Source organism: Bufo bufo, chromosome 9, assembly GCF_905171765.1.
Source record: "Bufo bufo chromosome 9, aBufBuf1.1, whole genome shotgun sequence".
Classification (NCBI taxonomy): Eukaryota; Metazoa; Chordata; class Amphibia; order Anura; family Bufonidae; genus Bufo; species Bufo bufo.
Window position 1 is genome coordinate 173,574,819 of NC_053397.1, and position 14,720 is coordinate 173,589,538.

Sequence of the window (14,720 nt, forward strand, 5' to 3'; positions counted from 1 at the left end):
CTAATAAAGAAGCAGAGATTCATTTTTCTAAAACGACAGAGTTAGGAAAAAAAATTAAAAAAATCTCCTTTATTTTTTAAACCAAATGATGCCGCATGCAAGCGCATACAAATAAATAGCTAATATTTTTACCACTTTATGCTTTTTTCTGCCATCAGGAGATTTTTCTGCTTGGACTTCTGGCTCATCCAGGTCGTCTTTCGAGACACTATTATGGCGGGAATCTTCAACTTTTTTCCGCCGTTTAACTTGTTTTCTTAAAAAAAAACATAAAAAGGGCAAACCTGTTTCATATGACTTATGTGAATGTTCTTCCTGATCTTCCAACTTCATGAACCACAGACTAAGGCTCTGTTCACATACATTCAAGGAATGTACTAGGAAAGGTCCTGTCGCGTAAGCCAAACACATCCATAGGTTCCTACTTACCCAATGGGAGACTGTGGCATCAGCATATATATTTTCTATTTTTATTTTTTTTACTGTTCAGAAAAGCTTTATATAGTGCATTGAAAGTATTCATACCCCTTGAACTTTTCCACGGTACACCCACAAACTTAGGGTACTTTCACACTAGCATTTTTCTTTTCCGGCATAGAGTTCTGTCACAGGGGCTCTATACCGGAAAAGAACTGATCAGGCATATCCCCATGCATTCTGAATGGATCTGTTCAGGATGCATCAGGACGTCTTCAGTTCAGTCGTTTTGACTGATCAGGCAAAAGAGAAAACTGTAGCATGCTAAGGTTTTATCTCCGGCAAAAAAAAACCTGAAGACTTGCCTGAATGCCGGATCCGGCATTTTTCCCCCCTAGGAATGTATTAGTGCCGGATCCGTCCTTCCGGTCTGCGAGTGCACAGACCGGTAAAATGTGAAAAAAGATACAAGACGGATCAGTCTGTCCACATGACAAGCGGAGAGATGGATCCGTTCTTGCAATGCATTTGTGAGACGGATCCGCATCCGGATGCGTCTCACAAATGCTTTTAGTCACATGCGGATCGGCGGATCCGGCAGAAAGTTCCAACGACTGAACTGCTTTCCGGATCACACTGCCGCAAGTGTGAAAGTAGCCTTAAATGTATTTTATGTGATAGACCAAACACAAAGTAGCAAGTATGTGGGAAGTGAAAAGATAATGATGCATGGTTTTAACATTTTTTATAAATAAAAATCTGGAAAGTGTGGCGTGCATTTGTATTCAGCCCCCCTGAGTCAATACTTTGTAGGACCACCTTTCACTGCATTACAGCTGCAGGTCTTTTGGGGTATGTCTCTACACCTAGAGGCTGAAATTTTTTGCCCATTCTTCTTTGCAAAATAGCTCAAGTTCCGTCATATTGTATGGAGAGCGTCTGTGGACAGCAATTTTCAAATCTTGCAATAGATTCTCAATGGGATTCAGGTCTGGACTTTGACTGGGCCATTCTAGTAAATGAATATGCTTTGCTCTAAACCATTCCATTGTAGCTGTATGTTTTGGGGCGTTGTCTTGCTGGAAGGTGAACATCCGCCCCAGTCACTACCAGGTTTTCCTCCAGGATTGTCCTGTATTTAGCTCCATCCAGCTTCCCGTCAATTCTGACCAACTTCCCTGTCCCTGCTGAAGAAAAGCATCCCCACAGCATGATGCAGCCACCACCATGTTTCACGGTGGAGATGGTGTGTTCAAGGTGATGTGCAGTCCTAGTTTTCCGCCACACATAGTATTTTGCATTTAGGCCAAAAAGGTTACCTTTGGTCTCATCTGACCACAGTACCTTCTTCCACACGTTTGCTGTGCCCCCTATATGGCTTGTGGAAAACTGCAAATGGGACTTCTTATGGCTTGCTTCCAAAAATGGCTTTCTTCCTGCCACTCTTCCATAAAAAAACTGATTTGTGGAGTACACGACTAATAGTTGTCCTGTGGACAGATTCTCCTACCTAAGCTGTGGATCTCTGCAGTTGCTCCAGAATAACCAGGGGTCTCTTGGCTGCTTCTCTAATTAGTGCTCTCCTTGCCTGGCCTGTCAGTTTCATTAGACACTACAAGAAAATTTTGACTGGCAAATTCTTATTCATAGTCATAGGTGCATATCCATAAAGCAAACATAGTTGATAAAACTATGTTTGCTTTATGGATATGCACCTATGACTATGAATAAGAATGTGCTAGTCTAAATCTTCTTGTAGTATTTATTGAGGGTAGCACCTTTTTTAGACTGAGCAAACGCTCATCTGCCTGGGGCTTCTGAGCAAAGTATAAATGTAACTGGTTCCTACACTGCCCTAAAAATGTGGACTTGGATAAGTCCAAGAGAGGCGGTATATTAGTGATAGGGACCTGTCTGCGGAAGCCATCTTGACGCTTGGTAGATGGGCCAGACACAAGTTTGATCAAAATGTGCACTAAGAGCTTCCATTGATCCATTTATAGTAGGTATAATACCACTTTAATTTAGAATGATCCCCATTTCTCAGCTTTACTGCTTATATGTGCATGCAGCCATTATTTTTTTTTATCCGTTTCGTTGGACAGGCATGTCTTGGTAGGTTTGTGCCATACTCCTTCCATTTTAGGATTATGGATTGAACAGTGCTCCGTGACATGTTCAGAGTTTGAGATTTTTTTTATTTATTATTTTTTTTATAACCTAACCCTGCTTTACACTTCTCCACAACTTTTTCCTTGACCTGTCTGGTGTGTTCCTTGGTTTTCGTGATGCTGTTTGTTCACTTATGTTCTCTAACAAACATCTGAGGCCTTCACAGAACAGCTGTAGTTATACTGAGAATAAATTACACACAGGTGGACTCTACTTACTAATTAGGTGACTTCTGAAGGCAATTGGTCACACTGGATTTTATTTAGTGGTATCAGAGTACAAGGGGCTAAAGACAAGTGCACGCCACACTTTTCAGATTTTTATTTATTAAACACGTATAATTTTATTTTCACTTCACACATACTTGTTACTTTAAGTTGGTCTATCATATAAAAGCAGATTTATACCTATGGAACTGGCTGACCTTTTACATGTGTGCTTGGTAGCTGAAGGCATCTGTGTTGGTCTCATGTTCGTATATATCCATGTTAAAGGAAATCTAATTTTTTTTTATTTGGGATTTAACCACTTCAGCCCCCAGTGCTTAAACACCTTGAAAGACCAGGCCACTTTTTACACTTCTGACCTACACTACTTTCACCATTTATTGCTCGGTCATGCAACTTACCACCCAAATGAATTTTACCTCCTTTTCTTCTCACTAATAGAGCTTTCATTTGGTGGTATTTCATTGCTGCTGACATTTTTACTTTTTTTGTTATTAATCGAAATTTAACGATTTTTTTGCAAAAAAATGACATTTTTCACTTTCAGTTGTAAAATTTTGCAAAAAAAACACGAGATCCATAGAGAAATTTTGCTCTAAATTTATAGTTCTACATGTCTTTGATAAAAAAAAAATGTTTGGGTAAAAAAAAAATGGTTTGGGTAAAAGTTATAGCGTTTACAAACTATGGTACAAAAATGTGAATTTCCGCTTTTTGAAGCAGCTCTGACTTTCTGAGCACCTGTCATGTTTCCTGAGGTTCTACAATGGCCAGACAGTACAAACACCCCACAAATGACCCCATTTCGGAAAGTACACACCCTAAGGTATTCGCTGATGGGCATAGTGAGTTCATAGAACTTTTTATTTTTTGTCACAAGTTAGCGGAAAATGATGATTTTTTTTTTTTTTTTTTTTTTCTTACAAAGTCTCATATTCCACTAACTTGTGACAAAAAATAAAAACTTCTATGAACTCACTATGCCCATCACGAAATACCTTGGGGTCTCTTCTTTCCAAAATGGGGTCACTTGTGGGATAGTTATACTGCCCTGGCATTCTAGGGGCCCAAATGTGTGGTAAGGAGTTTAAAATCAAATTCTGTAATAAATGACCTGTGAAATCCGAAAGGTGCTCATTGGAATATGGGCCCCTTTGCCCACCTAGGCTGCAAACAAGTGTCACACATCTGGTATCTCCGTACTCAGGAGAAGGTGGGGAATGTGTTTTGGGGTGTCTTTTTACATATACCCATGCTGGGTGAGATAAATATCTTGGTCAAATGCCAACTTTGTATAAAAAAATGGGAAAAGTTGTCTTTTGCCAAGATATTTCTCTCACCCAGCATGGGTATATGTAAAATGACACCCCAAAACACATTCCCCACCTTCTCCTGAGTACGGAGATACCAGATGTGTGACACTTTTTTGCAGCCTAGGTGGGCAAAGGGGCCCATATTCCAAAGAGCACCTTTCGGATTTCACTGGTCATTTTTTACAGAATTTGATTTCAAACTCCTTACCACACATTTGGGCCCCTAGAATGCCAGGGCAGTATAACTACCCCACAAGTGACCCCATTTTGGAAAGAAGAGACCACAAGGTATTCGCTGATGGGCATAGTGAGTTCATGGAAGTTTTTATTTTTTGTCACAAGTTAGTGGAATATGAGACTTTGTATGAAAAAAAAAAAAAAAAAAAAAAAAATCATCATTTTCCACTAACTTGTGACAAAAAAAAAAAAATTCTAGGAACTCGCCATGCCCCTCACGGAATACCTTGGGGTGTCTTCTTTCCAAAATGGGGTCACTTGTGGGGTAGTTATACTGCCCTGGCATTTTCCAGGGGCCCTAATGTGTGGTAAGTAGGTAAATGACCTGTGAAATCCTAAAGGTGCTCTTTGGAATATGGGCCCCTTTGCCCACCTAGGCTGCAAAAAAGTGTCACACATGTGGTATCGCCGTATTCAGGAGAAGTTGGGGAATGTGTTTTGGGGTGTCATTTTACATATACCCTTGCTGGGTGAGAGAAATATCTTGGCAAAAGACAACTTTTCCCATTTTTTTATACAAAGTTGGCATTTGACCAAGATATTTCTCTCACCCAGCATGGGTATATGTAAAATGACACCCCAAAACACATTCCCCAACTTCTCCTGAGTACGGCGATACCAGATGTGTGACACTTTTTTGCAGCCTAGATGCGCAAAGGTGCCCAAATTCCTTTTAGGGGGGCATTTTTAGACATTTGGATACCAGACTTCTTCTCACGCTTTGGGGCCCCTAGAATGCCAGGGCAGTATAAATACCCCACATGTGACCCCATTTTGGAAATAAGACACCCCAAGGTATTCAATGAGGGGCATGGCGAGTTCATAGAAATTTTTTTTTTTTGGCACAAGTTAGCGGAAATTGATATTTTTAATTTTTTTCTCACAAAGTCTCCCGTTCCGCTAACTTGGGACAAAAATTTAAATCTTTCATGGACTCAATATGCCCCTCACGGAATACCTGGGGGTGTCTTCTTTCCGAAATGGGGTCACATGTGGGGTATTTATACTGCCCTGGCATTCTAGGGGCCCTAAAGCGTGAGAAGAAGTCTGGAATATAAATGTCTAAAAAATTTTACGCATTTGGATTCCGTGAGGGGTATGGTGAGTTCATGTGAGATTTTATTTTTTGACACAAGTTAGTGGAATATGAGACTTTGTAAGAAAAAACAAAAAAAATTCCGCTAACTTGGGCCAAAAAAATTTCTGAATGGAGCCTTACAGAGAGTGATCAATGACAGGGGAGTGATCAATGACAGGGGTGGTGATCAATGACAGGGGGGTGATCAATGACAGGGGGGGTGATCAATGACAGGGGGGGTGATCAATGACAGGGGGGGTGATCAATGACAGGGGGGGTGATCAATGACAGGGGGGGTGATCAATGACAGGGGGGGTGATCAATGACAGGGGGGGTGATCAATGACAGGGGGGTGATCAATGACAGGGGGGGTGATCAATGACAGGGGGGGTGATCAATGACAGGGGGGTGATCAGGGAGTCTATATGGGGTGATCACCACAGTCATTGATCATGCCCCTGTAAGGCTTCATTCAGACGTCCGGATGCGTTTTGCGGATCCGATCCATCTATCAGTGCATCCGTAAAAATCATGCGGACATCTGAATGGAGCTTTACAGGGGGGTAATCAATGACAGGGGGGTGATCACCACAGTCATTGATCATGCCCCTGTAAGGCTTCATTCAGACGTCCGGATGCGTTTTGCGGATCGGATCCATCTATCAGTGCATCCGTAAAAATCATGCGGACGTCTGAATGGAGCTTTACAGGGGGGTGATCAGGGAGTCTATATGGGGTGATCACCACAGTCATTGATCATGCCCCTGTAAGGCTTCATTCAGACGTCCGGATGCGTTTTGCGGATCGGATCCATCTATCAGTGCATCCGTAAAAATCATGCGGACATCTGAATGGAGCTTTACAGGGGGGTGATCAGGGAGTCTATATGGGGTGATCACCACAGTCATTGATCATGCCCCTGTAAGGCTTCATTCAGACGTCCGGATGCGTTTTGCGGATCGGATCCATCTATCAGTGCATCCGTAAAAATCATGCGGACATCTGAATGGAGCTTTACAGGGGGGTGATCAGGGAGTCTATATGGGGTGATCACCACAGTCATTGATCATGCCCCTGTAAGGCTTCATTCAGACGTCCGGATGCGTTTTGCGGATCGGATCCATCTATCAGTGCATCCGTAAAAATCATGCGGACATCTGAATGGAGCTTTACAGGGGGGTGATCAGGGAGTCTATATGGGGTGATCACCACAGTCATTGATCATGCCCCTGTAAGGCTTCATTCAGACGTCCGGATGCGTTTTGCGGATCGGATCCATCTATCAGTGCATCTGTAAAAATCATGCGGACATCTGAATGGAGCTTTACAGGGGGGTAATCAATGACAGGGGGGTGATCAGGGAGTCTATATGGGGTGATAACCATAGTCATTGATCATGCCCCTGTAAGGCTTCATTCAGACGTCCGGATGCGTTTTGCGGATCCGATCCATCTATCAGTGGATCCGTAAAAATCATGCGGACGTCTGAATGGAACTTTACAGGGGGTTGATCAATGACAGGGGGGTAATCAATGACAGGGGGGTGATCAGGGAGTCTATATGGGGTGATCAGGGGCTAATAAGGGGTTAATAAGTGACGGGGGGGGGGTGTAGTGTAGTGTAGTGGTGCTTGGTGCTACTTTACTGAGCTACCTGTGTCCTCTGGTGGTCGATCCAAACAAAGGGGACCACCAGAGGACCAGGTAGCAGGTATATTAGACGCTGTTATCAAAACAGCGTCTAATATACCTGTTAGGGGTTAAAAAAAACACATCTCCAGCCTGCCAGCGAACGATCGCCGCTGGCAGGCTGGAGATCAACTCTCTTACCTTCCGTTCCTGTGAGCGCGCGCGCCTGTGTGCGCGCGTTCACAGGAAATCTCGGCCATCGCGAGATGACGCATATATGCGTGACTCTGCGCAGGGCTGCCACCTCCGGAACGCGATCCTGCGTTAGGCGGTCCGGAGGTGGTTAATATTAATAATTAATATTAATGAATAGGCGTAAACCTGCTACTGTTAACTCCGCCTATTTGCTCTTTCTACCCGTTTCTCTGCCTTTTTCCTGAACTGCGTGCGCTGTATAACGGTGACGACAAAAGACTGAAAACTGTATATAACAATAAACTATATTTATTACAACAAGAACAAGTCCGATAGTCAATTATTTCTGCTATATTTATTTTGTAAGGGATCGCTCTTTCATAGGGGGTCGCAATCACAGACTTCTCCTCTGACAACAGGGTTCAAGTCCAAATGGTGCTTTATTTTGGCACTTCAGCACCAGCACAATTATAAACATAATGAAATAAACACCTGCCCGTCTAGGCACTATCTAATACAGAGGTCTTCTCCCTGACTCACCTCTAAAGCACAGTTTATACACAGGGTCTCAGGTTCCAACCCTTAGCAGGTCAGCTCACCAAACACAAGTCCAGGGGAGAGATCCGGCTTCACTAAGCCATACGGTCTACCAACCCACCTGGCTGTGACCACACAAGCCTCTCAGGCGTCCCTCTCTGTAGGGTCACTTCCTCTCCCCCAGACTCATACACAGAGGGTTGACTTATCCCAGCTTGATTAACCCAGCTGGCCTCACCTGGAGCCAGGGAACCTGTAATGGACTAGGGGGTGGACTGGAAGACTCCCACTACCAACCTTTCTCCAAGTCCAAAGAAATCCTGCCCATACAACGTTAAATAAAAAACAGCTCCAGCAACTATGTCTTGCTGAAGCCATATCATTTCTGGATTTCAGTTCTCACCCAGCTAAACTGAAAAACGGGTGAGATACACCACCTTCACCATATCTCTACCATGCACTTTACTGTGCACATCACCACAATAATATTTTATATATATATATATATATATATATATATATATATATACACACACACACATATACACACACACATACATACATACATACATACACACACAGGACCACACCTCCAAAAAAAAAAAAAAAAAAAAAAAAAAAAAAAACAGAAATCCAACTTCCAACCATGAACTCAGTAATGAGTAGCTCCGCCGTTATTGTTTATCACTTCAAAAATTCGTTTCGGCATGCTTGATGCAAGCATTTCCATGAGGTGAGTGGGAACATTTCTCCAAGTGGTGAAGACGGCCACACGAAGGCCATCTACTGTCTGGAACTGCTGTCCATTTTTGTAAACTTCCCTTGCCATCCATCCCCAAAGGTTCTCAATTGGATTTAGATCAGGGGAACACGCAGGATGGGCCAAAAGAGTGTTGTTATTCTCCTGGAAGAAGTCCCTTGTCCTGCGGGCATTGTGTACTGTAGCGTTGTCCTGTTGAAAAACCCAGTCGTTACCACACAGACGAGGGCCCTCAGTCATGAGGAATGCTCTCTGCAACATCTGGACATAGCCAGCGGCCATTTGACGCCCCCTGCACTTCCTGAAGCTCCATTGTTCCACTGAAGGAAAAAGCACCCCAGACCATTATGGCGCCCCCTCCACTGTGGCGCGTAGAAAACATCTCAGGTGGGATCTGCTTGTCATGCCAGTAACGTTGGAAACTATCAGGACCATCAAGGTTAAATTTTTTCTCATCAGAGAATAAAACTTTCTTCCACCTTTGAATGTCCCATGTTTGGTGCTCTCTTGCAAAGTCCAAACGAGCAGTTCTGTGGCGTTCAAGGAGACGAGGTCTTTGAAGACGTTTTTTGTTTTTGAAGCCCTTCAGTCTCAGATGCCGTCAGTCAGCACCAGTAAGGGCCTTAATTTGGGTCGAGGATCGTCCAGTGTCTTGACGGACAGCCAATTGGATTCTCCGGCTCAGCGCTGATGAAATTTTTTTGGGTCTTCTACTTGACTTTTTTGTTCCATAACCCTCAGGAACATTTAAGAAATTTCAAATGACTGTCTTACTGCGTCCCACCTCAGCAGCAATGGCGCGCTGTGAGAGACCCTGCTTATGCAGTTCAACAACCCAACCACGTTAAAAAAGGGAGAGTTTTTTTGCCTTTGCCATCACAACGTGTGACTACCTGACAGAAAATGACAATGAATCCACATCTTTGCACAGATTTGGCCTTTTAAAGGCATGTGGTCCTAAAATTTGGATCAGCTGAAAAACAGCCTGTTTCAGTTTAATCGTTATTTTCAATTAATTGAATGCTCAAAAAATGTTTTGTCTCACTCTCATTTCTTCTTGTTGCATGTTGAAGCTCTACTTGGAACCTTGTTAAGATCCAACAATGTAAAATATGATTTTTTGCCACACACACACATATATACAGGGAGTGCAGAATTATTAGGCAAATTGTATTTTTGAGGATTAATTTTTTTATTGAACAACAACCATGTTCTCAATGAACCCAAAAAACTCATTAATATCAAAGTTGAATATTTTTGGAAGTAGTTTTTAGTTTGTTTTTAGTTTTAGCTATTTTAGGGGGATATCTGTGTGTGCAGGTGACTATTACTGTGCATAATTATTAGGCAACTTAACAAAAAACAAATATATACCCATTTCAATTATTTATTTTTACCAGTGAAACCAATATAACATCTCAACATTCACAAATATACATTTCTGACATTCAAAAACAAAACAAAAACAAATCAGTGACCAATATAGCCACCTTTCTTTGCAAGGACACTCAAAAGCCTGCCATCCATGGATTCTGTCAGTGTTTTGATCTGTTCACCATCAACATTGCGTGCAGCAGCAACCACAGCCTCCCAGACACTGTTCAGAGAGGTGTACTGTTTTCCCTCCTTAAATCTCACATTTGATGATGGACCACAGGTTCTCAATGGGGTTCAGATCAGGTGAACAAGGAGGCCATGTCATTAGATTTTCTTCTTTTATACCCTTTCTTGCCAGCCACGCTGTGGAGTACTTGGACGCGTGTGATGGAGCATTGTCCTGCATGAAAATCATGTTTTTCTTGAAGGATGCAGACTTCTTCCTGTACCACTGCTTGAAGAAGGTGTCTTCCAGAAACTGGCAGTAGGACTGGGAGTTGAGCTTGACTCCATCCTCAACCCGAAAAGGCCCCACAAGCTCATCTTTGATGATACCAGCCCAAACCAGTACTCCACCTCCACCTTGCTGGCGTCTGAGTCGGACTGGAGCTCTCTGCCCTTTACCAATCCAGCCACGGGCCCATCCATCTCGCCCATCAAGACTCACTCTCATTTCATCAGTCCATAAAACCTTAGAAAAATCAGTCTTGAGATATTTCTTGGCCCAGTCTTGACGTTTCAGCTTGTGTGTCTTGTTCAGTGGTTGTCGTCTTTCAGCCTTTCTTACCTTGGCCATGTCTTTTGGGCACTCCAGTGATGTTGCAGCTCTGAAATATGGCCAAACTGGTGGCAAGTGGCATCTTGGCAGCTGCACGCTTGACTTTTCTCAGTTCATGGGCAGTTATTTTGCGCCTTGGTTTTTCCACACGCTTCTTGCGACCCTGTTGACTATTTTGAATGAAACGCTTGATTGTTCGATGATCACGCTTCAGAAGCTTTGCAATTTTAAGAGTGCTGCATCCCTCTGCAAGATATCTCACTATTTTTGACTTTTCTGAGCCTGTCAAGTCCTTCTTTTGACCCATTTTGCCAAAGGAAAGGAAGTTGCCTAATAATTATGCACACCTAATATAGGGTGTTGATGTCATTAGACCACACCCCTTCTCATTACAGAGATGCACATCACCTAATATGCTTAATTGGTAGTAGGCTTTCGAGCCTATACAGCTTGGAGTAAGACAACATGCATAAAGAGGATGATGTGGTCAAAATACTCATTTGCCTAATAATTCTGCACGCAGTGTATAGAAGCACACAGCAATACAATATACACTATAATAAATCTAACTACACAAAACACAATCTCCACTATAATTCCACCCCAAAATTTTGCTAAACATACACATACACTCTATGACTGTTCCCTCCGACCTATCGCTAACTTTCAGGAGTTAAATCAGGGATGGCAGGGAAATGCAGTGGTATGGCAATGTAGGTTGTAAATTCAGGGCACTGTGAGGTTAATGCAGGGTATGGTAAAGGGTTAATTGGTGGCAGTGGGAAGGGGGTCTGGAGCATTGGTGGCAGTGGGATATAGGGTAAGGAAAGGGTTATGAATTACAGTGCCCAAGGTGTGTGGCATTCCAGGCAGAGGATCTCTTTGATCCACTGCCTTTGATGTGCCCGAAACTGGACACATTTGTCCAGTTGTCCGGGCGGCATCTCTCTCCTGCTGGCGTGCATTCTGGTGTGTATATATGTAATATACACATCTCTGGAGATAGAGAGATAGAGATATACAGTACAGACCAAAAGTTTGGACACACCTTCTCATTCAAAGAGTTTTCTTTATTTTCATGACTATGAAGGCATCAAAACTATGAATTAACACATGTGGAATTATATACATAACGAACAAGTGTGAAACAACTGAAAATATGTCATATTCTAGGTTCTTCAAAGTAGCCACCTTTTGCTTTGATTACTGCTTTGCACACTCTTGGCATTCTCTGGATGAGCTTCAAGAGGTAGTCCCCTGAAATGGTCTTCCAACAGTCTTGAAGGAGTTCCCAGAGATGCTTAGCACTTGTTGGCCCTTTTGTCTTCATTCTGCGGTCCAGCTCATCCCAAACCATCTCGATTGGGTTCGGGTGCGGTGACTGTGGAGGCCAGGTCATCTGGCGCAGCACCCCATCACTCTCCTTCATGGTCAAATAGCCCTTACTTTCAAAGTTTTCCCAATTTTTCGGCTGACTGACTGACCTTCATTTCTAAAAGTAATGATGGCCACTCGTTTTTTTTTAATTAGCAGCTTTTTTCTTGCCATAATACAAATTCTAACAGTCTATTCAGTAGGACTATAAGCTGTGTATCCACCTGACTTCTCCTCAACGCAACTGATGGTCCCAACCCCATTTATAAGGCAAGAAATCCCACTTATTAAACCTGACAGGGCACACCTGTGAAGTGAAAACCATATCAGGGGACTACCTCTTGAAGCTCATCAAGAGAATGCCAAGAGTGTGCAAAGCAGTAATCAAAGCAAAAGGTGGCTACTTTGAAGAACCTAGAATATGACTTATTTTCAGTTTTTTCACACTTGTTTGTTATGTATATAATACCACATGTGTTAATTCATAGTTTTGATGCCTTCAGTGTGAACCTACAATTTTCATAGTCATGAAAATAAAGAAATGCGGTGTGTCCAAACTTTTGGTCTGTACTGTATATATATATATTTTTTTGTGTGTGTTAATTCTGGCACTTCCCTCTACAGTCCACATTGCTGAGAAAAATTATGTTTTAATATATGCAAATGAGACTCTAGGAGCAACAAGGGCGTTGCCGTTACACCTAGAGGCTGTGCGGATAACTCAAGGAGTAAAGGTGACACCACTTTTGCGGCTAGAGGCTCATTTGCATATATTAAAACATAATTTATCTCATTAATGCAGGCACATATGAACATGGGACCAACACAGATGCCTTCAGCTGCCAAATGCAAACGCAACAGGTCAGCCAGTGTCATAGGTACAAATCTGCTGACAGATGCCTTTAAAGTTTGTACGTGTAATGTGAAAAAAATTGGAAACGTTGAACGGGTATGAATACTTCTTCAAGGCACTGTATGCCACTGTATGGCTAAACAGTGGAACATGTCAGAACCTTCAGTTGGAAATATATGCGGGAGAGAACGCCTGATGTGTATGTGTCGGAAGAGTCTCAGATGTGATGTCTAAACCGCACTCCGCTGCCAGAAACCATGCAGCTATATGAGGACAAGCGATAGCAGTAGTCATCGCTCGTTCTCATACTTTGGTGGTGATCGCTGCATGTAAATGCAGCTCTTCACTTCCACTAACGAGCAGGCAATTATCAGGAAGGAAAGCTTCTTTCATGACAATCGTCTGCTCATTGGTGGAGTCTAAATGCGCCTTTAGGCTAGGAGACAAGAGGACTGAAAAAAGGTGCAGAGCCGCCACATAATTATCCTATTTCCATTAGGTATTAAAGCAGACTCATCTGTATGACAGCTCACAAGAATAAGCATGCAGCCACTCTGCCAGCTCTCTACTACCCCATGCAGTTTGGGTCTGTCCTCAGTATATTACAAGCCATTAGCACCAGATGTGTGGGACGTTGTGTGACGAATACCGTACCCCGACTGACGTTGGATGTCAACTACCTAGAGCCAGCGAGATACGGCATAGTCACTGGTTACCAAGGCGTGACGTTACGCCGTCCCTGAGGAGCAGGTAAGGTCAGCTTGGTACAGTGTTCACAGACTCTTCCTGTCCACACGGACACAGAGAGGCAACAAGCTGAGGGAGCCTTTTCACTGCCCCAGTGAAACAGCGCTTCCTCACCCCGAGTATACTGACACCAGTTTCTTGTTTGATATAAGCCCGGTCTGCTAACAGGATTATATATGATAAGAAACCAACCCGCAGTAGCGTATAACTAGGCCGAAACACGGACGTGGGGATTCGTGATCGAGATACCAGAACAGCACAAGATTAAATTATATATTTAATTGCCTTAAGCGGTCACTAGACATAACACAATATACACAGAAAATATATACAGTGGTCTGAGTGGTAAATACAGATGGCGTGGTACAAACAGGGCTATGCAAAACAAAAAGGTCAGTTTACCAGGTATATGAGTTCTTTGGGTTGTGATAAGTTCTTAGCTGTATTCACATGGGAAGCAGGGATGTCAGCTGGTTGCACGATGTGACCTCCCTTCAGAGAAAAGACACGCCCGCTTGCTGGAACAAGCCTTTTAACCTGTAGCCGGCCCCTCCCAGCCTCTGGGAGGGGTCCACTCCCCCTCTGCTGGGGCTCGCAGCAAATGAGCCACAAAACCGGTTAAGGCTCATGGCTCCAAACCAGAATGTCGCAGGGAGGTGGTTCTGGGACCAATGGGTCTGCCTGGGTTCCGGCTACCAGTAGAGTCCAAGCATGGTACCGTTACATGGGCCTGTTCATCGTGGCCACAGGGACAAAAATATGTATTCTGGTTTATGTCTGTGATGGGCGGGTGATTCATTAATTCCTTATGAATCGCCGGTTCCATGATGTCTTATAATGTTCATTGAACTGGGGAATGGCCTAGACCCCTGCAGAGAGTTTTTTTCCTGTTCCATTAGCTGGGTTCCTGGCTGGCTGAATGGAGGTGAGAAATTGTAAACAAAGGTGGCCTGCAAGAAGTTCTCTGCCATTTGGCTGGGCTTTGAAGCAGGGCCCCGCTGTGGAGTTTATTACCTCTGCTATCTGA

The 14,720-nt window shown here is 43.3% G+C and overlaps 1 protein-coding gene across 1 annotated transcript in view; it reads right to left on the reverse strand.

The window, feature by feature from the left end:
- The window catches only part of NEK4 (NIMA related kinase 4), a 60,158-nt gene that overhangs the window by 30,087 nt on the left and 15,351 nt on the right, over nt 1–14,720 (reverse strand). The window contains exon 6 of the mRNA XM_040407715.1: nt 133–256. Coding sequence (XP_040263649.1) covers nt 133–256 — 124 coding nt within the window. The remainder of the gene's footprint in view (nt 1–132; nt 257–14,720) is intronic.